General features: G+C 32.6%; 1 protein-coding gene across 2 annotated transcripts in view; it reads right to left on the reverse strand.

Annotated features, from left to right (window-relative positions):
• The window catches only part of LOC134687319 (uncharacterized), a 70,002-nt gene that overhangs the window by 34,708 nt on the left and 8,490 nt on the right, over nt 1-26,804 (reverse strand). For both annotated transcript variants that reach the window (XM_063547521.1, XM_063547520.1), the window contains exon 3: nt 1,161-3,634. In XM_063547521.1, the coding sequence (XP_063403591.1) occupies nt 1,161-3,602 (2,442 nt within the window). In that variant the 5' untranslated portion in view covers nt 3,603-3,634. The remainder of the gene's footprint in view (nt 1-1,160; nt 3,635-26,804) is intronic.

The following is a 26,804-nucleotide window of genomic DNA, read 5'->3' on the forward strand; positions in this document are numbered from 1 at the left end:
GTGTATGAGACAAGCCCCGCCTCCCTACTAACCTAATATCAAATATACACGGTCTCCAGGAGGGCACTTTTAACAAATCACATTCTTAGAAATGTATAGGAGGTAAGATAATGTGACAGTGTTATATCAGTATCAAAAAAGTTTATCAACTTGGAGGTCCTGAAAAAATGCGTTTTCATGGTTTTTGCATTGCTCAAATCACTTTCAGACTTAATTGCCTCAGGCCTTCATTAGTCTTTCAGATATCTCTCTTGACTATTTGTTACTGACAAGCACCTGCCAGAATAAACTCAATTTGTTTTCCAATATCTTGAACACTATTTTTACAGGACCAAGGTTGGACTTAAGATTTAGTTTGACGACACATGTGTTTTAGCTTATACACAAACATGAAATTATTAAATAAGATAATTTTATGTCCTCCTGTATGTTTAGCTAAAAAACAGGTTTCACAATATTATACAAGCATTATTTACATGATATTTTATCACAAAACAAGAATGTGTCCGCAGTACACGGATGCCCCATCTGCACTATCATTTTCTATGTTCAGTGGACTGTGAAAAAGGGGGAAAATCTCTAATTTGGCATTAAAATTTTAAAATTAGAAAGTAAATATCACAGGGAACATGTGTACTAAGTTTCAAATTGATCTGACTTCAACTTCATCAAAAACTACCTCGACCAAAAACTTTACCCTAAAACAGGACAGACGGACAAACAAACAGACATACAGATCAGAAAACATAATGCCCATAAATGAGGCATGAAAACTCAAATAACTTAATTTGAATAAATGAATGTAAATAATTTGCATCAATATGAAAAGTTTGGCACTTTCTTCATTGTTTTCATATAGTGGGAATGTGAATAAGAAACAGTTATGGAACTTTTCTTGAGATCTCAACTTTTTATCTCCTGCAAACCTTTTTTCCAGTGGATCAAGGAAAATATAATTTCTTGGATGTTTAATTTCATGGTTTTTACAAATTTTGCATACCAGTCTACAACTTTAAATTATGCTAAAAACCTATAATTTCTGGCTCACCAATATCCATGAATCCTGAAAAGAATAGTACCAGGGGAAAAGAAGTGAAATATTTGATTATGTTACCATCATGACCATGCCTTAATTAAAACAATTCATTATTAAGACTAACCTGCACAATGAAGTCCCTCGTGAGCACCTCAGGATTTGGAAGCACCGATCTTTCTGCAACAACAGCCATCCGAATGGACTGTCCATAACTAAGGAATGAAATCCCGACAGCCATATTATGTAACTGTGGAACCCAATAAATCACAGACTTAATTTGCTTTGATGCAAACGTCAGAGTTCCTTCTGGTCCAGGAATATTTGAAATGACACAAGTAAATTTACCATGAATATGATTCCAAAATTTCTGAAATATACTAACGGAAAAAAGACATGACGTGACCCAAACTGCTCCTCGAGTCACTGAAAATAATGCACTAGAACTTAATTTATCCATTATATGTTTAACTTTCCATAAACGAGGAATAGCTCCCTCGGTATTTGTTGGTATAGGTACACTCATGTGTATATAATTGTTATTCTCAGTTGTGTAATATGAACAACCAGAATTGTAATGAACGGCTATCATACTTTTGATATCATAAGGATTTAAAACACCATTTTGATTAAAATACGTCCGTAAGCAACCTGCTGTAACAGACAACAGAATATCATTCATTGTACTTCTGGTAATTTGTTTGATACGAGTGGCCTGTTCAAGGTCATAGGGTTCAGACCACGTCATCACTTGTTTCCCTGATATATGAACATGATCCCCATGAAACATATTAAAATCTCTCTTCATAAATAAATATTTTTGCATAAAAACTAAAGGTCCTACAAATAGTGACTTCAAACTATTGAGAAATATATTTTGGCGGGAAAATTTAAGTTTGGGAGCAGTCAAGTAACCAGAATCGGATAATGATTTCTGTAATACATACATAAGTGACATGCCATCCATTATACAAGAACTAATTCTGAGGTATAGTATAGTATCACGGTGTTCACCAAATCCTTGTAAAACTTGTACTTCCCATGGAGAGTGACCAGAGGTCAAAGTTCGAGAACTTCTATTTGAAATGTATTCTTGTACATCCTCTAAATTTTCTAACGAGGAAGGCATAGGAAAAACATGATTTTTCATGAGAAAGTTGGTATCTTGGACCCAAGCAAGACCAGAACATGTTTGAACTATTTTTTTGGTTAGTTTTGGATATAACTTTATGCCTTCTTCATCCTCAGCACAAACTATTCTTGCATTGATAAGATCTTGAATTCGATGTATATCCAAACCAGCTTCGACAATGAGTAAAGCTTGGTAGATGTCAGTTTTACCTTGACATTGGCGTAATGCTAGCATTTCCTTTTTAGTCAACAGTTCACCTGCTTGACATTTGTTTCCATAGCAACAACAACATGAACACAACTTTTTTATGAAATATATTATTGGCAATAGAACACTCAAAAGCACACACGTAGGACAAAACACTATCAATGAGCAAAATAAAAAAATAATGCTGTAGAAAAACTTGCATTTCCCTTTTGGCACATCAACCGGAATAATTTGTGTGAATGGTGAACTCGGAAAACTATGACGTAGTCCATGATGAGTATATCCACTTAATGTAGCTATACTTAAATCTTCTTCACTCTTCTGATGTTTTAACCTTTCCATATCAATTGAAAGATACTGTCGACTCTGATCTGGTATGCCTGACATACTCCCATTACTGTATAAATCGTTACTAGTCCCAGATTCATTTGACAGACTTATTGTATGATCGCTATTCAGAAGTTTTTGTCTTCCTCGATCAGAATTCACACCATAAAACATTGGCATACTAAAATCATTTTTATTAAATTGATTGGGAATGGAGCTTTCGATCGTTTTTGACCTTTTGACATCTGATGATGTTTTTGAGTTATGTCTTCCAGAATTGCTATTACTGATTGTATGGGCTGAGGCATTGTCATCAGATTTGCTTTTAACCATTCGTACATGCTGATGGTCAGTAGGAGGGTTATTTGACATATCAGACATAGGATACTCATTAGAGATTTCATATTTTGATGCTGAATCATTATCACTGATTTTTGGCAATTTTTGGAAAGAAATACGACTGCCTCCACTGCTATGTCTACTTTTTTTGTCCTCATCACCTCCTGATGGTTTGGAACTTCTTTTCCTGTCTTCAGACTGTGAATTTCTTCTTCTGTCTTCTGAATGTTGCTTTTTTGTTTTAGTTTGCATGTATTCCTGACCCTGCAGTAGTTTTTCTGTAGACCCATACCTTGATGCAGGTCTACCCTGTGACTGACTGAGTCTACGATTTTCATCTTTTGTTTCATTATTATAATATTCTGAAGTTGAATCAGAGTCCTTATGAGCATGAACTTCTTCAGACCTTCTAGTAGATTTTTTCCGTCTATCGAGAGAGGAACTTCTGTTTCTTGATGTTGATCGGTCACTAGAATCTCGAGTTTTCTCATTAGCAGATTTTGAAATGGACGATTTTCGACTACTATTTCTGTCATTGATTGTTGATGGTCGCTCTTTGTCCATTTATTTCTTTACCTATTTTCCATCAGACTGCCCTGAAAAAGAAATTAAACAACCATTTATTTTAAATGTTTGCATGATATTTAACTATATAATTGTACTATTTCATATGGAGCAAGCTGTTACTATTGACTTTTATGCTGCCAAACATGCATAATGTCTGATTGTAATCAGTAATCCATCCAGTGCTTTATAAAATTCACTCATATATTGGCAGATTTTCTTGCAACTGAGCAATCATTTTTATTCCTGAAGCCATGTTTTTTTCAGGTTAGTGTAAAGATGAGGTGAAAAAGCAGATACAGATGACATTATGTCATTCTAAAGCTTTTATAACTTACAACATACTATGGGTTTTGCTCATTGTTGAAGGTCATGCAGTAAACTATAGTTGATTACAGTAGCCTAGTCTTTTGGTGTAAACTTAGGAGTAGTTGACCATTAGGCTATTACTTGAAATTTTATTGTTTAACTGTCGTCTTTTAAAAAGGCTTCTGTCATAACCAAAATTAGTATGATGCAGCTTGCAAGTAAATATTTATACAAATGAATAACCTTTTAGATTAATAAAATATGAGTAATTTGATAGGTAACTTAAAGCTCTTGTCTGCTATGATGACGTCTGATTGTTTTTAAAAAACAATTTTTAGATGAAATACAACTTTTTATTTATCCATAGTAACATGGATTAAATTTGTTCTGCCAAATCTATATTTATTTCATACATGCACTGCATTATTTCAATGGTCAACAAAATTGCCCTCCCCTTAACTTGTGTATACCCATAGCCCATAAATAATTTAAAAGGTTTGTTCATATTTCATTAACATTTCAGTAAAAATCTAAATCTGAAATATTATCCTGCTATACTAATAATTCTTGATTCCTTAACTGCACAGAAAAGGCAATACCAAAACCAATTTATTCTATATAAGAAATTAGTTTATTTGAGATTATTCAGATCCCTGTCTACAGCGCATTATCTGAAACAAATTAAGGTTTAAGAAATCAGTTTTTCTGACAATGATAAATTTAATGCCATTGACAAGGCCAATACTATTTGGTAACTTGATGCAGTTTTCAGAGTCCATTAGTTCTGAGGTTTTCCGGATACAAATCAAATAATAAAAGATATTGATCATAAAGTGTCATGCAAGCAGCTAAATGTCAAATAAACAAGTAAACAAACGGAAATTGTGTTTTCCGTAAATATTACACCAAGGACCTTATCATCGATACAAAAAAGATGAGAACATCTTCTTCTCATATTTCAATCCTTTAAAAATCTGGTTAAAATATTCAAAACTGCAAATAAGGCAATGAAAAAAATAGTTTGTGTTTCCAAGTTGTAACCTCAACATAAAGTAATTTGGCTATAAAAATTTAAATAACTTTGTAAAAAAATTGGTCAAGATTACTAATGACTTAAACAAAAGGACTCTTAATCATTTGTGCAATAATAACCTTAGAGTATAAAAAGAAAATTGAATTAACACTAATCTAAGAGGGTGGTAAAGGGTTATTTTCATGCAACGTTTTCGGCCTTTTTATTTCCTGTATTTTCGTGTTTTGACGTTTTATTTCTCGTTTTCTCGTGTTTGGCTTGATTTGCATGCTTCGTGTTTCCTCTTATTTATTTTCCGTGTTTCGTGTCTATGCTCTTAATTTCTCGTGCATGTCCCCCATTTGATTAAAAAGTCAGTGTGCTATAATACCTTCTGAAATTTGTCTAATAGTAACTGATGTATGTTGTTACCATTCTACCTTTGCAATATGTATGGTATCAATGAAGTCCATGAAATTAGGCCGTAGTTTTTTTAGTTTTAGTTTTACAAACCCTCCTACCCTAATTTTTGCCAAATAGGAAAAAAAATAAAATTAAAAATGTTGATTTTTAATTTTTTTTCTCCTCCGACCCAGTGTTTTTCATGCAAAAAAAAATAAATTTGTAGTTCATAACTGCATGAAAGAATCTAAATTTATGCTCTTGGTGATTTAGTAAGTTGTTGCACATTGATTTTCAATTCAAACCTTGTCAAGAAAAATAAAATAGTTGTTACACTAGTAGAAAATCTCATGGTGAAATAAAAAAAAAAAAAAAATGATATTGACTGTTGGTATTAAAAAAAAAATCAGCAGCAGCAGTTTTTTTTTTTTTTTTTTTTTTCTTCCTCCTACCCATTGGTTTTGTCAAAAAATTTCGTAAAACTAAAAATATAATAACTATGGCCTTACTATGAATAATATTTTTTTCTTCAAAAAAGTTGCAAGTAGACTAAAAGTTGACCGCAAGGTCTCCATGTCCGTTAATTAAGGATGCATGATATCCAAGAATGAGTGAGTAATAACTTCTTTTTCCTTCATAATTACGATTTTATTTCTCATGCTTCGTTTTTCCAGATTTTTATTTTTTTTGTGAAACGTTTTTGCAATTTTTATTTCATGTGTTTCCATGTTCAGTACCCCCTTTACCACCCTCATCTAAAAGATCCTTGAAAATTATCAGAGTTGAAAGTTTTCTCTGTTCGGGCAGCAAGCTTGCAAGCAGCTAAATGTCAAATAAACAAGTAAACAAACGGAAATTGTGTTTTCTGTAAATATTACACCAAGGACCTTATCGTCGATACAAAAAAGATGAGAATATCTTTTTCTCATATTTCAATCCTTTAAAGATCTGGTTAAAATATTCAAAACTGCAAATAAGGCAATGAAAAAAAATAGTTTGTGTTTCCAAGTTGTAACCTCAACAAAAAGTATATTGGCTATAAAAATTTAAATAACTTTGTAAAAAAATTGGTCAAGATTACTAATGACTTAAACAAAAGGACTCTTAATCATTTGTGCAATAATAACCTTAGAGTATAAAAAGGAAATTGAATTAACACTAATCTAAGAGGGTGGTAAAGGGTTATTTTCATGCAACGTTTTCGGCCTTTTTATTTCCTGTATTTTCTTGTTTTGACGTTTTATGTCTCATTTTCTCGTGTTTGGCTTGATTTGCATGCTTCGTGTTTCCTCTTATTTATTTTCCGTGTTTCGTGTCTATGCTCTTACTTTCTCGTGCATGTCCCCCATTTGATTAAAAAGTCAGTGTGCTATAATACCTTCTGAAATTTGTCTAATAGTAACTGATGTATGTTGTTACCATTCTACCTTTGCAATATGTATGGTATCAATGAAGTCCATGAAATTACTATGAATAATATTTTTTTCTTCAAAAAAGTTGCAAGTAGACTAAAAGTTGACCGCAAGGTCTCCATGTCCGTTAATTAAGGATGCATGATCTGCAAGAATGACTGAGTAATAACTTCTTTTTCCTTCATAATTACGATTTTATTTCTCATGCTTCGTTTTTCTAGATTTTTATTTTTCGTGAAACGTTTTTGCGATTTTTATTTCACGTGTTTCCGTGTTCAGTACCCCCTTTACCACCCTCATCTAAAAGATCCTTGAAAAGTATCAGAGTTGAAAGTTTTCCCTGTTCGTGCAGCCCCTAAACACTATTGTCCTCCAGGCTGTACTTGAATAAATACTCTTCTAAAATTGCTTTGGTTTCAATAAAATACTGTGATTTCCAGTCAAACTTAAACCAATATCTTTCAAGTAAAACAAATAGTTATTTATTATAATATAATTAAATTATTGGGGTAACATCATACAACTTGAATTAAGGTGTTGTCAAAATGCTGTCAAATATACTGGATTCAAAACAAATGTGATGCAAAAGAAACTACAGGCTCTAAAGAGCCTGTGTCGCTCACCTTGGTCTATGTGAATATTAAACAAAGGATGCAGATGGATTCATGACAAAATTGTGTTTTGGTGATAATGATGTGTTTGTACATCTTAATTTACTGAACATTCTAGCTGCTTACAATTATCTCTATCTATAATCAACTTTGCCTAGTAGTTTCAGATGAGAAGAATTTTTTGTAAAAGATAATACTAAGATTAACGAAAAAATGGTTAAAACTTGACTATAAAGGGCAATAACTCCTAAAGGGGTCAACTGACAATTTCCGTCATGTTGACTTATTTATAGATCTTACTTTGCCAACATTTATTGTTTTTTAAAGTTTATCTCTATCTAAAATAATATTCAAGATAATAACAAAAACAGCCTTATAATTACCAGTTCAGGGGCAGCAACACAACTTCAAGGGTTGTCCGATTCATCTGAAAATTTCAGGGCAGATAGATTTTGACCTGATAAACAATTACTTCCATGTCAGATTTGCTATAAATGCTTTGGTTTTTGAGAAAAGCCAAAAACTGAATTTTACCCCTATGTACTATTTTTAGCCGTGGCGGCCATCTTGGTTGGTTGACCAGGTCACGCCACACATTTTTTAAACTAGATACCCAAATGGTGATTGTGGCCATGTTTGGTTTAATTTGGCCTTCTAGTATCAGAGGAGAAGATTTTTGTAAAAGATAACTAAGATTTACGAAAAATTGTTAAAAATTGACTATAAAGGGCAATAACTCCTAAAGGGGTCAACTGACCATTTCAGTCATGTTGACTTATTTGTAAATCTTACTTTGCTGAACATTATTGCTGTTTAAAGTTTATCTCTATCTATAAAAATATTCAAGATGATAACCAAAAACAGCAAAATTTCCTTAAAATTACCAATTCAGGGGCAGCAACCCAACAACAAATTGTCCGATTCATCTGAAAATTTCAGAGCAGATAGATCTTGACCTGAAGAACAATTTAACCCCATGTCAGATTGCTCTAAATGCTTTGGTTTTTGGGTTACAAGCCAAAAACTGCATTTTACCCCTATGTACTATTTTTAGCTGTGGCGGCCATCTTGGTTGGTTGGGCGGGTCACGCCACACATTTTTTAAACTAAATACCCCAATGATAGTTGTGGCCAAGTTTGGTTTAATTTGGCCCAGTTGTTTCAGAGGAGAAGATTTTTGTAAAAGATAACTTAGATTTATAAACCAGATGCTCCGCAGGGCGTAGCTTTATACGACCGCAGAGGTTGAACCCTGAACGGTTGGGGCAAGTATGGACACAACATTCAAGCTGGATTCCGCTCTAAATTTGGATTGTGATTAAATAGTTGACACAGCATAGGTTTCTGACACAGAATGAATGTATTCAAATGAACTTAAAATTTTTGTTTTCTCTTAGAGCAATTCACTATGCTGTTGAATATTAATCCTCTCAAAAAAATGTTTGAAGAAATTTTCTTTTTATTTATGAATTTTCAAATGAGAAAAATTGAACCCAATTTTTTAATCACATCCCCCTTTCCCTTATTCCAAAACTAATTTCAATTAAAATATTCTAATGGAGTTTGCAACAATTACTACTCATTTAAATACATTATAAAATATTAAGATGTAAAAAAACTGCTTGTTATCACTGAATGGTAAAGATTATTTAAATTTATCAGTTGGTAGTAAAAAGTGAATATACATTGTATATTGTATATAACAAAGATTTAAGTTGATTCTGGACAAAGAAAGATAACTCCAATTAAAAAAAATTCTTGCAGATATTTCTTGCTGACTATACTGGACAAAGAAAGATAACTCTTAATTAAAAAAAAATTAGCTATTTCACAATATTGTGAAATAAGATATTTCTTGCCATTGCACAATACTGTGCAATTGAAAAGACTTGCTATTGCACAATACTTAATATAATAATTTTAGATCCTGATTTGGACCAACTTGAAAACTGGGCCCATAATCAAAAATCTAAGTACATGTTTAGATTCAGCATATCAAAGAGGCCCAAGAATTTAATTTTTGTTAAAATCAAACTAAGTTTAATTTTGAACCCTTTGCACTTTAATTTAGACCAATTTTAAAACTGGACCAAAAATTAAGAATCTACATACACAGTTAGATTTGGCATATCAAAGAAACCCAATTATTCAATTTTTGATGAAATCAAACAATGTTTAATTTTGGACCTCGATTTGGACCAACTTGAAAACTGGGCCAATAATCAAAAATCTAAGTACATTTTTAGATTCAGCATATCAAAGAACCCAAAGGTTTCAATTTTTGTTAAAATCAAACTAAGTTTAATTTTGGACCCTTTGGACCTTAATGTAGACCAATTTGAAAACGGGACCAAAAATTAAGAATCTACATACGCAGTTAGATTCGGCATATTACAGAACCCCAATTATTCAATTTTGATGAAATCAAACAAAATTTAATTTTGGACCCTTTGGGCCCCTTTTTCCTTAACTGTTGGGACTAAAACTCCCAAAATCAATACCAACCTTCCTTTAATAGTCATAAACCTTGTGTTTAAATTTCATAGATTTCTATTTACTTATACTAACGCTATGGTGCGAAAACCAAGAAAAATGCTTATTTGGGTCCCTTTTTGGCCCCTAATTCCTAAACTGTTGGGACCGAAACTCCCAAAATCAATACCAACCTTCCTTTTGTGGTCATAAACATTGTGTTTAAATTTCATTGATTTCTATTTACTTTAACTAAAGTTATTGTGCGAAAACCAAGAATAATGCTTATTTGGGCCCTTTTTAGGCCCCTAATTCCTAAACTGTTGAAACCAAAACTCCCAAAATCAATCCCAACCTTTCTTTTGTGGTCATAAACCTTGTGTCAAAATTTCATAGATTTCTATTAACTTAAACTAAAGTTATAGTGCGAAAACCAAGAAAATGCTTATTTGGGCCCTTTTTGGCCCCTAATTCCTAAAATGTTGGGACCAAAACTCCCAAAATCAATACCAGCCTTCCTTTTATGGTCATAAACCTTGTGTTAAAATTTCATAGATTTCTATTCACTTTTACTAAAGTTAGAGTGCGAAAACTAAAAGTATTCGGACGACGACGACGACGACGACGACTGACGACGACGACGACGACGACGACGACGACGCCAACGTGATAGCAATATACGACGAAAATTTTTTCAAAATTTGCGGTCGTATAAAAATGGTTAAAAATTGACTATAAAGGGCAATAACTCCTAAAGGGGTCAACTGACCATTTCGGTCATGTTGACTTATTTGTAAATCTAACTTTGCTGAACATAATTACTGTTTACAGTTTATCTCTATCTATAATAATATTCAAGATAATAACCAAAAACAGCAAAATTTCCTCAAAATTACCAATTCAGGGGCAGCAACCCAACAACAGGTTAACTGATTCATCTGAAAATTTCAGGGCAGATAGATCTTGACCTGATAAACATTTTTACCCCATGTCAGATTTCCTCTAAATGCTTTGGTTTTTGAGTTATAAGCCAAAAACTGCATTTTACCCCATTGTTCTATTTTTAGCTGTGGCGGCCATCTTGGTTGGATGACCGGGTCACGCCACACATTTTTTAAACTAGATACCCCAATGATGATTGTGGCCAAGTTTGGTTTGATTTGGCCCAGTAGTTTCAGAGGAGAAGATTTTTGTAAAAGCTAACGCCGGACGACGCCGGACGCCGGATGCCAAGTGATGAGAAAAGCTCACTTGGCCCTTTGGGCCAGGTGAGCTAATAATATTCAAGATAATAACCAAAAACAGCAAAATTTCCTTAAAATTACCAATTCAGGGGCAGCAACCCAACAACGGAATGTCTGATTCATCTGAAAATTTCAGGTCAGATAGATCTTGACCTGATGAACAATTTTATCCGATGTCAGATTTGCTCTATATGCTTTGGTTTTTGAGTTATAAGCCAAAAACTGCATTTTACCCCTATGTTCTTTTTTTAGCCATGGTGGCCATCTTGGTTGGTTGGGCGGGTCACCGGACACAATTTAGAAACTAGATACCTAATAATGATTTTGGCAATGTTTGGTTAAATTTTGCCCTACGGGCCAGGTGAGCTAAAAAGATATAGTTCTTTGTATCTTTTAAAAAGCCAGTTGATGTCATTTAACTAATACTAATCCAAGAAAAAACAAATATCACATAAACTACATCTTTCAACTGTTCATTCACAGACTATAGATATTAGAATTATTCCCTTTCATGATTAAAAGCCAAAAGAACTCTGATGAAAACTATCCTTAGAAAAAAGAGTGTTGTATAATTTCACTATTATAATCAGCAAATAAGAAGTGGCTTATATGGCAGCTGTAAAAATTGCTTACTCTCTTTATTATTACTCAACATTATCAAAAGCTGCAGACAAAATATAAAATATTTCCTTTTTAGTATAGAGGCCTAGACAAAAGTTTTCTTGTGACGGGCAGACAGACAGACTCACTCACTCAGATGAGCAGTTACTAGACCTGCACAAACTAAAGGTCATAACTGTGAGTCAGATCAATACACTGATGCATAATCTAATTAAAGTATCCATTTTCTTTTACAATTTGGAAATCTCATTCAATCTAAAATTTAACCTTTATATATTTAAGGATATAGACTTTTTAAAACCAACTACAAATGTATTTGAAAATCTGAAAATCTTTATTAGTGATCTATTTTTTTTTTAAATTTGATACATGTACTCCAAATTTACTTAGTACACTCACTGTCTCAGCTACAGTAATTATTTTTAACATTATATGTTTATTTTTAAAAAGCATTGCAATTCTAATGTTGACCACAGTGTCTTTAATTTTGTTCATGCAATTCCCTACAGAAATTTCAGACAAAGACTTACGATCCATAATAATCAGACATAATTCTGAAAAAATCAGAAATACTTGATTCTATCAGCTAATCTTTGGTTCTTAGATATATATTTCTCTAAATTGCCATTTACTAATATATTAGTACAACAACCACAATCAGGATGGTCTTATACTTAAAAGGAAATCTCCATCTGATAAAACCAATCGTAAATGACTGTGAAAATATATATATTCTACTTAAGCCCAGGCTATAGGTATAACGGCTATTGACACAATGAGAAATTACCAACTGATATATAAGCTATTTGCTGTTCAATAGTCAAACCAGAAAACAAAACAGATAAAACAAATCATAAATGAAATTGAAGTTTTTTTATTTCAAATACAATTACAATTTATCTTGATTGTAGTACTATGCATATTTTAGGCCATCTAAGTTTCTCATTTGAATTGTTTTACACTTGTCATTTTGGGGCTGACTTTGTAGTCTTCGTTTTGCTCATTGTTGAAGGTCATATATCATGAACTACAGTTGCTTATTGTGTCATTTGGTCTATCTCTTGTGGTGAATTGTCTCATTTGTAATCATACCACATCTTCATATTTTCTTAGGAGCTTTTAAACATTGTAGATAGTTATGGTTATAAGAATTGTGTTCCATAAAGTTTTCTAAAGGCAAACAAAAGATCATGCAAGAACAGAAACGTCATAACATTTGGTTAAGGCACACTAAAGTTGGAGAACAGAAAACAAATTTTGGGAGGTAGGGACATAAACATGTATGTACAGACAGACAAGGGTAAAACTTTAATGCACCCTTCACTACAGGGAGTACGTGGCATAAAAACGAGATGAAAAAAAGTAACAAATATTTAAAATTGAGTCTATGCTTATATATAATTATTATGGTGCAAAATATGGATAAAGCCCAAAATAATGAGGGGACTAATTAAAACTGTTAAAGGGTTCAAACCATTTCTTTAATTAGCTTTTAAAAGATGTCATCGATACAAGAGAAACACTCAGTAAAATAAACCAATACAAATTAGATATTGTAGACTGGAAGTCCAACCTCCTGTGTGTGCATTGTCCTCACTCAGGACAATCGGTCCTCACTCAGGACAATCGCATAGTAGATTCTTAAAGGTCCAAATTCTTTTTTCTATGGGAGATATAGTTGCCTCATTATAGTTATTATATAAAATTTTCTAATATTTTCATATTGATCTACATCTGTCAACAATCAACAAATTGGGTTTAAGTTTTACAATCAGAAGTCCACTAAGATGACTCATTAAGAAAAGACAGAAGACAAATCACAGATATATATACCTTTGTGATCAAACAAAACCACAATAAACAATATAATAATATTTGATTTCAAAGAGAACCTAAATAGAAATACCAGCAAAGCAAAATTTTTGATGGATACACAATTTTCATGATCAGAAGAAAAGTTGAAAGAGTGCTATAACTTGTATAATTATTGCTTATCAGACTTTATCAAAGCCTTAAGTCTTTGTGCTTTTCCCTGATGACACAATCTCAGTGTTTTCAAGTAAAAAGATGTGGTATGAATGTCAATGTGACAAAACTATTCATCATAGAACAAAAAACAAGGATGTAAATACCTATAGAGGTCTCTGTTGGTCCTGACTATCAAAAACTCGTATTCAGAGTTGTGAGAGTATGAAATGGAGGAAGGGGGTCAATTTTCATTATATATTCTTTGTTTGCCCATTTTTCTCTATTATTTTTTTCATATTTTTTTTTCATTTTTCTGTCTTCTTAATTTTTTTGGTATTTAAATAGCTTTGGTGCATTGTTCTTTTTTGTTGTAAAAACCCATATGGATCCTCAATTACAAATCAACAGCATTTCTGAAGAATGTTTTCAATAAGCAAACTCTATTTTAACAAATAATGAACTAATTAATTTGTTCTTTAAAGAATTCTTGAAAATAGAATTCTATACTTCTTAGAAATTCACATCACAAATATTGGATTACAACATAAAATATTTGTTATGTCTCTTGATCATACATCAAAAGCTCAATCTATAATTCATTTATTTCTCATTTCTTGATTGACAGTCCAATTATTATTAAAGAACTTCAGGGACTTAGAATGAAAAAAGCCCAGCTACATGTGCATCTGATATTTGTTACAATATGAAACACAGCATAAAGTTACAAGGGAAATAACTCTGACTTTACTTTTTCACACTGATGAAAACATTTCATTTGAGTTAGGGAGCAACCATTTAAATTTAAAGGGAAGGGGTAAGGGTTTTTTTTTCTGATTCATATTTTCTAATTTTTGCTGTAAAGGCTGATCAATTTCATTTAGTTTTTTGAAGCTAATATATATCAATCAGATTATTTTTCTTAATTATTTTTTTTGGTCATTTGCTTGCAATTGACAAGAATATTTTTTTTCATCAAAATTTGGGAACAAAATACCCTTTTAGGAAAATACCATACCCCCTTGAAGTTAAATGTTCGGCATGTGTAAAGTACCTATCTTGATAAACAATATTCCTTGTCTATCTAATGCTAACCAGGTGCTCCGCAGGGCGCAGCTTTATACAACCCCAGTGGTTGAACCCTGAATAGTTGGGCAAATTTGGTCACAATATTCAAGCGTGATTCTGTCTGAATTTGGATTGTGATCAAATTTTAGACATAATATAGTTTTTTGTCACAATATTAATTTGGTTAAAGATCTAACAAATCTATTGCACAATACTTTGCAATTGAAGGTTTCTAAAAAGAACCCCCTCAAAAAATGGTAAACAAAAAATCCTCCCCCCACTTTTTGAAACCCCCTTTGAGCTATAACCCTTAAACTCAATCCCATGCAGTATTGAACCTTGTAGTACAATTTCAGACAGATCCATACACTTAAACATAAGTTATTGTCATGATTGTTTGGAAACTAGAAACATGCTTCTTGTTGGCCCTTTTTTGGACCCTAATAATTCCTACATATTTTGGGAAATTAACCCAAAACTTGATCCCAGCCTCCCCTTTGTTATATGGTACATTGTGGTACAATTTCAGAGAGATCCATACAATTACACATAAGTTATTGTCTTGTAACTAGAAAAATGCTTGTTTTGACCCCTTTTTGGCCCTTAATTTCTTAACTTTGACCCATAACCCCTAAAATGAATCCAAACCTTCTACTTGTGGTTCTAATAATTGCAGTATAATTTCAGAGCAATTGAAATACTTCTACACAAGTTATTATCCTGAAACTAGAAAAATGCTTGTTTTGGGCCCCTTTTGGCCCCTAATTCCTAATCAGTTCGGACCATCATCCCCAAAATCAATCCCAACCTTCCTTTTGTGCAGGTATTGAACCTTCTGAAAAAATTTCATGGAGATCTATTTACTTAAACTAAAGTTATTATCCGGAATCCAATATGTCTTCGGACAGCGACGACGCAGACAACGACATCATACCATTATACGATCCCCAAAATTTTTTTGGGGTCGTATAAAAACTAGTTATTCACAGTGACATAGTTTTGTTTGATAATTGAAACTAAAATATTGTACTGAGATTAAATGAGAGAAGCCTGAACAAGAATTCACTCCCCATTATAAACCCCCTCTAGTCCGGCGGGTTTGTAAAAAATTGTGCACATCCTGTTACAAGCATGAAATTTGGCATAGACCTTCCTAAACTATTACTCTTTTATTTCAGATAGGGAGGCATTTGAAAAAAATGTCTCACTTCCGGTAAAATCCAAAATGGCGGACGTTATACTTAAATCAGCCCAATATCGAAGGCTAGCGTGTAAAAATGTCCTATTATCATGCTACTATCATAATATTTGGTACAGACCTTTGTGTTTTACTACTCTTGGATAAATTAAATAGATAAGATGTCTTCAGAAACCCCATTTCCGGTTAAAATCCAATATGGCGGACATTGTACTTAAATAAGCTTATTTTTTAGGGAGGGTAATTGAAATGTGTTTTAACGTTTTGCTACTATAATTACATTGTGTATGAACCTTTCTTTGGTGCTTCTGATGGAGACAATGTATAAGACATATGTCTTAAAAATCCTTACTTCCGGAAGTATCCAAAATGGCGGACAGAGAAATATCAATTTTTTATTCAAATTTTCAACTTTTTTCAAAATGTAAAGAAAATGATTTTATTTTGTGCTGGTCATTAAACTTTTGGCTTTAAGTTATCCCCAAAACCACTTATTCTAGCATGTTGTAAATGCTAAGATATAAAGTTGACACTTCCGGTAAAAATATGACGTAAATTTTAAAGATGAGTCCTCAATCTATTTCTTCGATGTAGAGTTTTGGATAGATTGATTTAAACAAAATAAAATCACTATAGTACTAAAAAAATATTTAAAACTACTTCTATTTGGCCAAGAATACATGCTTATTCACAGTCACCACCACATTCACACAAGGCAGTGCACCGGAGACCCGATTTTACACATTGAAAATAACCGCGGCATCCTTTCTTACATCCATAATGTACAAGCTTCTGAAAAAATTATGAGGTCTCAGAAAGATTTTTTTTTAAAGGGACCCTCTTTGTCCCTTCGCAATCCATTAGTGACAAGACTAGGTAGCATAAGAGTCAATCCAAAGCTCGTCTCACTTAACACCTGCATTAGTATATTACACGTTTTACATGCTTGAAAAGACTAGAACAAGTCGTGGGAATAGCCTCACTTAAAATGAGATTTCCCTTTTGTGCAAAATTTGACTTTTTTGGTTCGTAAATCATGTTAGATCTGATAAGTTTGTACAGTACAACCCCGGTGATTTAGGCTGATCAATCATCATTCGTTATGTTAAAGTCACATCTTCAAATACCATTAATGTCTCCCACGCAGTCTTTTTTTTTCTTTTCAAGCAAAGAGAGAACATTATCACAACGCGTCATAAGGTATTGGTCAGAAATAAAAGTGTGTGATCACTCATTGCCTAGTGCATTTGAAAGGCCATTGATAGATATTAATCCAAAGATTTTTGCCTCCCCAAATACAATCAATAGTTCGTCTGCCCCTTTGTCACGGAATAGCGAAATACTGGTAGTTTGAAAGCTGCTAAAAGAAGCAAGGGCAACATTTAGGGCAAAGGGAATACACAGACGATTAAAAACATCCTCAAAGATGGGAAAGTTTTCTGAGAGATGACGACAGTAAGAAAGAACTTTTAAGTTTTCATTCACAGGAGCTTGCTCAATACAATTTTGAGTACAAGGTAGTTGAAGCAACAAATGTCAGGATGTTTAGTGTTATCCACCACTTGATGATGTTTCAAGTTTAGCACCATGTTTACACGAAGAGACTGACACTAGAATCAAGATAGATGTGTCTGATGCAGTGAAACATAGACTTAACTGAGTCATGACTCAAACAGTCGATTCTGATGTCATTGCTGTTTCGCTATTCCGTGACATAGGGCAGACAAACTTTGGTTTGCATTTAGAAGGGGAAAAGTATAAGATATATATCAATCAATGACCTTTCAAATGCACTAGGCATTAAAAGATAACACGTTCGCTGGAAAAGGAACTGCGTTGGTGACATTAATGGAGTTTGAAGATGTGACTATAGCATTTAGAATGATGATTGACCAGCCAACATCACCATATGGATTTGATGTTTAATGTCATTGAAAACGATACGTGGTTTTGTTGGAAGATAAAAAAAAAAAAAGAAACAGATTAGGTTAACAAGGCAAGAAAATATGTGTTTTTGCAGAATTTATTAAGATGTGAGAAACAATACCACAGTCTTTGTAAATGTTGGAAATCAGCTCTCCGATTGTGAATTGCGGCCTACTGAGTATGCTGATTGGGTATTATGTCCTTACCTAAATAAAATACCTTGAAACTGAAATATGAGTGGATGAAGTCATGGATGCGTATGGTAGTTATAGCAAAAAATGGTCAGGATATTCTATCTTATCCACCACGTAATGTATTTCAAGTTCAGCACCAAGTTCACATTTAGAGGCAGACACTAAAATCATGGTGCATGTGTCTGATGCAGTGAAACACGCACTTAAACGAGTCATGATTCGAACAGTCGTTAATGATGATGTTGTCACTACTGTTTCGCTATTCCATGACATAGGGGTAGACGTTGTGTTTGGGAGGGCAACAGACTTTGGATTTATATCTATCAATGGCCTTTCAAATGCACTAGGCAATGAGTGATCTGAGTGATCTGCAACACTTATTGTTATCCATGTCTTTACCTGTTGTGATATGGTTCTCTCTTTGCTTGAAAGGGGGGAAAAGACTATGTGGGAGACATTGATTGCATTTGAAGATGTGACTTTAACAAAAAGAATGATGATTAATCAGACTAAATCACCGGGGTTTTACTGTAAGATCGCACAAACTTAGCAGATGGGTATAACATGGTTAACGAAGTAAGAAAATAACTATTTGCGCAACAGGGACGGCTTTTCGAGGCTATTCCCTCAACTTGGTCTAGTCTTTTCCAGCATGTAAATAATGCAATATACTTAGGCAGGTGTTTAGGGAGACGAGCTTGGGATTGGCTCTTATGCTACCCATTCGAGGCAGGGTCAAAGAGGATAACTTTTGAAAAACTCTTTTTGAGGCCTCATCATTTTGTCAAAAGCTTATACATTGTGGATGTAAGTAAGGATTCCGCGGTCAGTGGAAAATCGGCGATGTGTGCATGTCATGGTGACTGTGAATAAACTGTATTCTTGGCCAAATAGTAGTAATTTTAAATATTTTTTAGTACTATAGTGATTTTATTTTGTTTTAATCAATCTATCCAAAACTCTAAATCGAAGAAATAGATTGAGGACTCATCTTTAAAATTTACGTCATATTTTTAACCGGAAGTGTCAACTTTTTATCTAAATATTTACAACATGCTAGAATAAGTGGTTTTGAGGATAACTTTAAGCCAAAAGTTTAATGACCAGCACAAAATAAAATCATTTCTTTACATATTGAAAAAAATCAAAATTTGAATAAAAAATTGATATTTCTCTGTCCGCCATTTTGGATATAACCGGAAGAAAGGGTTTTTAAGACATATGTCTTATGCATTGTATCCATCAGAATCACCAAAGAAAGGTTCATACACAATGTAATGATAGTAGCAATACGTTAAAACACATTTCAGTTACCCTCCCTAAAAAATAAGCTTATTTAAGTACAATGTCAGCCATATTGGATTTTAACCGGAAGTGGGGTTTCTGGAGACATCTAATCTATTTAAATTATCCAAGAGTAGTAAAACACAAAGGTCTGTACCAAATATTATGATAGTAGCATGAAAATAACACATTTTTACACGCTAGCCTTCGATATTGGCCTGATTTAAGTATGACGTCTGCCATTTTGAATTTTACCGGAAGTGAGACATTTTTTTCAAATGCCTCCCTATCTGAAATAAAAGAGAAATAGTTGAGGAAGGTCTATGCCAAATTTCATGCTTGTAACAGGATGTGCACAATTCGTCTGAAATATGCTTGTAGCCGCCGGACTACTCATGCATTCATGCATTATAAAAGTGAATCCCTAAAATTTTCAAATTATTAAAACAGGACTGTTTGCAGCAAATTAAACAATATTTGTCAAGTTTCTGTGAAGGTATAGTTTCAGAAGTGACAAATGTTGTAAAAGTTATTGAATGCCAGAAGCAAAGTTATGGCAATAGCTCAGACTAAGCCCCTTCAATTAGGTGAGCTGAAAGAGGACAATTATTAAAATTCTAAAAAGATATTGTTTGATTACCAGTATTAAACTGTTCCCACTCATTAATTTCTATGCTGAAATGTTTTCCTTAGCTTTTCTATACTTATGTAATTGAGTTAACTTAGAAAATGGTTTTGCAGTTAATTGGATTTCTTTACAATTTATAGAACACAGAAAATTTGTAAAAGACTTGTATCTAGTTTGAAGTCATTTTATGTTAGTTAGTGTTTATGTTACTGTAAGTACAGAGAAAAACAGTTTTAAAACACATCATGCAGTCAAAATTAATATTTAGTTACACAGAATACACATTTCTAGCAGAATAAAACAAATTTGGATGGAGAGTTGAATCATTGGAACTCATACCACATCTTCCTATATCCATAGTACAGGATGCTCCACTCACACTTTTATTTTCTATGTTCAGTGGACCAAGATATTTGGGTCAAAACTCTAATTTGGCATTAGTATTAATAGAAAGATCAAAGGTAACATGATCACTATTTAGTTTGAAGTTGGTTGGACTTCAACTTCATGAAAAACTATCTTGATAAAAAACTTCAACTAAAAACTTTAACCTGAAACAGGGCAGACAGACAGACAAACAGACGGATAAACAGATGAACAGACACACAGATCCAAAAAACGAAATCTATACAAAAATCCCACCATCCCCCTTCAAAAAAAAATATAGGAAGAATGTTCATGCAAAAGATGCCATTGCTTGTAAATTGTTTATAAAGGGTGAACAATGAACTGACACCACCCAAGCTTGAACTTGATCTGTGTTTGGTGGTTATATTATGTATGAGAATTGTAAATTAGTTGCATAAAGTAAAGTTAGAACTAAGGGGGAACAACACACTTGACAATCTTTTTCTTTATAAAGAGACATGGCTCAAGAACCATAAAAGTGATGCAATCCAAAAAAAAAAAAGATGAACTCAAATACAGACAAGGATAAACCTTTTAATGCACCCTTGGCCTAGTGGCAGAGCATAATGAAAATTATAACAAGAATACGACAGGTTGCAAGTTTTTTTTTATATATAGCTGCAAAATTAATGTCTATGACAAAGAAAAATACACCAAACAACAACAGAATTACTGTCAGAATAATAATTAATTTTGATCGAACAGTATAACTTACTTTGAGAACACTGTGTAAGACATACAGTACAGTAATTGCCTATGTACATCACAGAATCAAGTTGAGATAGATAGTACCGGTACCATATGTTCTTACTTCTTTAATCAAGAGATGCAACTCATAAAAACAGATAATGTATTTTATTTATACAGGAAATCAATTTTGATGAATTTGTTGTTTTTATCTTTAAGGAGAATTTAGACTGATCTATCAGCTTTTAGCTATGCTCAAGTTATTATATGAAGAATAATTAACTTATTTTTGTTCTCTTTGAAGCAAGTTTTTTCATAATTTGTATTCAATTGCTAGAAAAACAGGCTTGTGCTAATTGTTTATAGTACTGTTTTAAGGTTCTGGGTTATATAATATCATTGCTGTTTAATTTCCGCATATCTCACTTGTTTCATCATGTAACAAATAATGTGAAACCTGAAACAGCAGTAAAGATTCATACTCTACTGGGAAGAGTAAAACTTTTTGTACTATATAGTTTTTCAATCAAAAAGGTAATTGATTTAATATGCTATGAACATCTTAGTGAGGTAATAGTTGGAATACACTAAATATGACACAGCATCCTATCATGATAAAAGTGATAAATAATCAACATCTCTTTTTACAAATCTCTCTGCAAATAAATCTATTAACGTACATTAGAACTAAATTTCAAGTTGATTGTTTTTTTTAAAACTACTTGACCTAAAACTTTAATCTGTAGCGGGCCAAGAGGGACTAACAGACGGATGAATGGACAAACAGACAAACAAACAGATGCACAGACCAAAAAACATAATGGCCTTAAATGGGGCATATATATTAGCACAATAATGGACATTGCTACACACCATTGAATCAAGCCAGTCCTGCAACCAGCCTTAAACTATAATAAACATGCAACCCTTTTACTTCTTGTGTTTGATTTCTCTGAATATATTTTGACAATGAACGCAAATTTACAGAAATATTTACTTTACTGACAAAATATCAAAAGTCTAACATAATGGCAGCAAATATTTCTTAATTGTGGAGAAAAAAAAATAAACAGTATATCTGAGGTGCTAAAAAACTCCTAGGTCTATACATACTTTTATAATTATTTAGTAATATTGTTAACATGCCATGCAACATAGAAGATTTTAATTGGTGATGGTGCTAAAATATAGTCAGTGCATTGTTATTTTTATGTATGTAAAAAGTAAAGAAAGAGTGGATTCTTTTTTATTATCATTTAGAAAGGGGTAGTCATAGGGTCGTACTACAGAGACTGGCCTACGGGCTACCGGTTCAAATTGCATCTTATTCCTTCAATAATAAGATGAGTTTATTTATATTAACATTATATATTGCAACTACACTAAACCCAAACAATTTTAATGCAAACAAAAATAGTTCAATTTGATTTATTGTATTGCCACAATTTCAAGCTATCAAAACATTTGTTATAAAGTTGGATACTTATATTCCACCTCAGAAATTTCTGTTGAATTTAAACAATTCTATGAATTTTGGTTACAGTTCTTCTAATTAAAGCATGCAAAGTAAATCATTCATCAAGTTGAACTTGCTTGCTATGTTTGGTTGGATGTTTGGATGCAAAAATAGCAAGCAAGTCAATCAAAGTTTTGTTTTACATGCTTTTATAGAAGAGCTCTAAAACATAATTCTGTACTGGGGTATATCAAAGTAGTCATTTATTTAATCCAATTAACATGAGATTTCAAAAAACCCAAATAATCGAATTCAGAATAGTGTCATAATGTTTCTTAAGTTGGTCATCTTAAATATGTCTTTTGTTCCTTTGAAATTAATCATAATACGAAGAAGTTACACATGTATATTAATGTCACAAGACAACATTTTTGTGGAAATAGGAATTCCTATCCCCCCCCCCCCCTTTTCCTCTTTTTTTCTGTTGGATATAACAGTAGCTTGCTAATACCAAAATTTCAGAAAATCTCAAAGCAAAGTATTGGATTTATATAACATGACATCACATGACCAGAAGATAAATAAGAACATGTTGCAATATTTTCCAGCATGTACTAATTCTGACTATTTAAGTAGGTGTTAACACAAGCCAGCTGAAGATATATAGATATTATACTGTCATTAATTTTGATAAGTATAGATAGTTAGAGCTCATCACTGGTAAATTATATATATATTTTTACTTTAACTGATAATTCTCAGCTCTATTTATCTATGGTTTCAATGATTTCCAAATAACATAATTTCAATTGATATATTTTAAAGTGTGTCTTTATACACTACACTGTTTCAGGTAAGGGTGAAGGTTGGCGTCACTGCCTTTGTATGCATCTGTCCTAAGTCACGAGCATGTTGTTCATTGGTTGTCTGAGCTCTCTTATACATAGCTATATATAAAACTTTCACTAAAAGAGGGACGAAAGATACATGAGGGAGAGTCACATGACCATATGTATATCAGATAACAAAACCTTCTTCAAACATGTAGACCTCCAACTTTTGAATTGATAATAATTAATATCACAGAATATTAATTTGAACTTAGTACAAGAATTTTAAAGACAACGTTCAATAAGTTTAAAGGTAAAACAGCAATACAACACATGATCTAGTAATTAAAAGCTTACGTACTGACGTTACAGCAACAGGCCCAAAAAAAAACCTGTTTTCCGATTGCAAACAAAATGTTAGTTGCAGTTTCTGATACAATTGCATAAGCTTTTCGTGTAATACCATTTAGCTTTGAAACATTTACCACATGCTGAAAACAGTAAACATAAAAACAATAGCAGCATTCCGTGATGTAATACTCAATGATATACATGTGGGGAATGATTATTCTAACAGTTAAATTACACCAAAGTATTCATAAATATTATACCAAAGCATTGCTAATTATTCTCAATGGATTAAAGTACTTTAAATTCAAGATTTGAAGCCAATAAGATAGCAAATACATGTATATGTAAATTTTGATAACTGTTTCAATTTTATACGTGTTTTATAAAATGGGAAAAAGTCAAATTTCAACATTTTGGTCTTACTATTATTATCATTTGGAAAGGTCAGAGTGAGTGACGGGAATACTCATTTTCTGTCTCAGTCTAACTTTATTTTATTTCACATATTTAAAAGGTCAATAAAAATTTACTGCTATGATTAAAAAAAAAAGCCCATCTCTTCATTTCATAGATTAGATAACTAGTTTTGTATAATAAGGTTACTCATTATGACTGAAAAAAATCACCAAAAAAAAAATTATAAAGTTTTTAAAGCAGACACTAATGAACTATGAAAATGAGTATATAAATCAGGCCGTTCTTTTTCGTTTTAATAATAAATGTTTTTTCATTGACTTTTTTAGCAGACTTTATAGTATGGGTTTTACTCATTGATGAAAGCTGTACATTGTGACCTATTCTTGTTATTTCTGTGTCATTTGGTCTCTAATGTGGATAGGCGTCAAGTTACTGGTAATCTTACCACATTTTCTTATCTTTATATTCACACTGGGAGACAAAATAATGGCAGCCTGACCAGACCAAAAGGCATATATATATATGATATGATATAAAGCTTTAAACAATATTAAACTCATGACATGAGCTGTTTTCTAAATTGTAATTGCACTCTGCCACATTTGAAAAATTGCTGACAAGACAAAAATTCGCCTGAGAAATAAATCCAATTGTTTTTACCAAAGAAAATTACAATGAAACGGAGTTATAACTGCTTTATTCAAAACTTAACTCGATAAAAAATCTATTTAAGTTGTGTTCATAAACCTGATAAATATTGAATTTCAGTCTACTTTAAACGATTTTCATATCTGAATGAACTCATTAATTCCTGATCTTACAGTAAGTTTGACAAGACCATGAATTACAAGACAGATTTAAGTTACTAATGATGTAAACAACTAAAGGTCAAAGTAGAGTATAGAGTCTAAAACAATGAGCAAATTCCATACAATTTGTAAGGTAAAAAACAACATGTTAAGTTTCAGGTTCATCTCCATATTAAAACATATAAACATACTATGGATTAATTTATTTTTCGTGGGTACCAATTTTTGAGGATTAAGAAAAACTTGCATATTCTTGGATATTTAATTTCGTGGTTTTGCTGAAGTCTGCATACAAATCCCTATAGAAAAATTATCATTCGTTGAATATTTAATTTTGTGGTTTGACTGCATGTGCCCATGAAGTCCACAAAAATTGGTATCCAACGAATAATAATGAATCCACAGTATACAAAATGCCAATTGGAATTGCAAGGGGATGGGGTTCTCATGCTGCCTTTGATTGTACAGTCAAACCTCCATATCAATTAAGGTTACCCTTGGGCCAGAGAAAACTGACCTTATTAGAGAGGTGACCTCACAAGACAGGTTTTTGCTTAAAAGAGGTGACCTCACAGTGTTTGCATAAGAGATGGTCCGGTCCAAAGGTTTTTGAGTCTTTTGACCATTAAGATTGTGCAAAGGACAACACAATTTGTGTGTTTTGCAATAAAAATAGTGAAGACCAGCAGAATTTCATCATTGAAACACAACATGAAAACAGATTTGTTTCAAAAGGTGGTAATTACTGTAAATTCCCTCCCCTTTTCCCCTAATATGACCTACCGATTTTGACTTATTTCAGGGTTTGAACTAACATTAGCGACACAACGGTGCCACATGTGCCAGCAATCATCTCCAGTTTGTGTTGCTCAGTCTTTAGTTTTCTGTTGTGTTTTGTATTCTATTGTTTGTCTGTTATGTTTTTTTGTTTGTTTTTTTGCTACATGGCATTTTCTGACAGTTTATTTTTGACTTGCGAGTTGGAATTTCCTTTTGGTATATTTTGCCTCTCTTTTATAGCAGGATTGACTGTAATAGCCAAGGTAAAACCAATATTAAAATGGACACTGGTGTAGAATTAAGTATATAAATATTAGTTGCAAATACATCTGTTGATGCTCTAACACTTTTCTGTTACCATCATAATGAGAGATGTACATTAATGTTAATCCATACTATCATAAGCCTTGATTGATAAGTACGGTAGACGACTGGGTTCCTACAAGTGTATATCCATCTTTGCCATACACTATCATTACCAATAGCTACTTAAGTCCCATTATCAGATCTAATATCTAGAGAATAATGCATAACAAACAACTCATTTGTCTCGTACTAACTACTACCAGGGACAAATTGTCCATTAGCATCCAAAATTATACACCCTTATTATAGTGACAATGTTCAAATATTGGTTCTCGGCACTTTGCCGATCCTATGTAATCTCTGTGGTCCCAATTAAGCAATTTTTTTCCATCTGATTGCTATCTGATAATATTAATTGGCTAATTATTGTAAATAATAAGACCAGAGATTCCATTACTGCCTGTAAATACCAGTATAATCTCTAAATGTTATTGATGTTAGAGGCTATTTCTATATCCCATTAAATACATCAAAATAATTGCTTTTGGATATTGAAATTTACCCTAAATATGTTCAATTCTTCTGCTAACTAATCATGTGAGGGTTTCTCTTATTCAATAAATTGTTTTGTAGGTAACCTATCAAAATTTATATCATTTCAAATATTTCGGTACTTAACACTATAACCACAAAAATGTGCTTAGCACCAATAAGGTCATTGTGACCTGTGATGGTACCCTGGTAAAGCTGCCCTAATCCCCAGTAACCTAGATTTATATATTTGTTAAATCAGCTACATTGTACTTCTAAAT

Source organism: Mytilus trossulus, chromosome 10 (genome assembly GCF_036588685.1).
Source record: "Mytilus trossulus isolate FHL-02 chromosome 10, PNRI_Mtr1.1.1.hap1, whole genome shotgun sequence".
NCBI classification, from domain to species: domain Eukaryota; kingdom Metazoa; phylum Mollusca; class Bivalvia; order Mytilida; family Mytilidae; genus Mytilus; species Mytilus trossulus.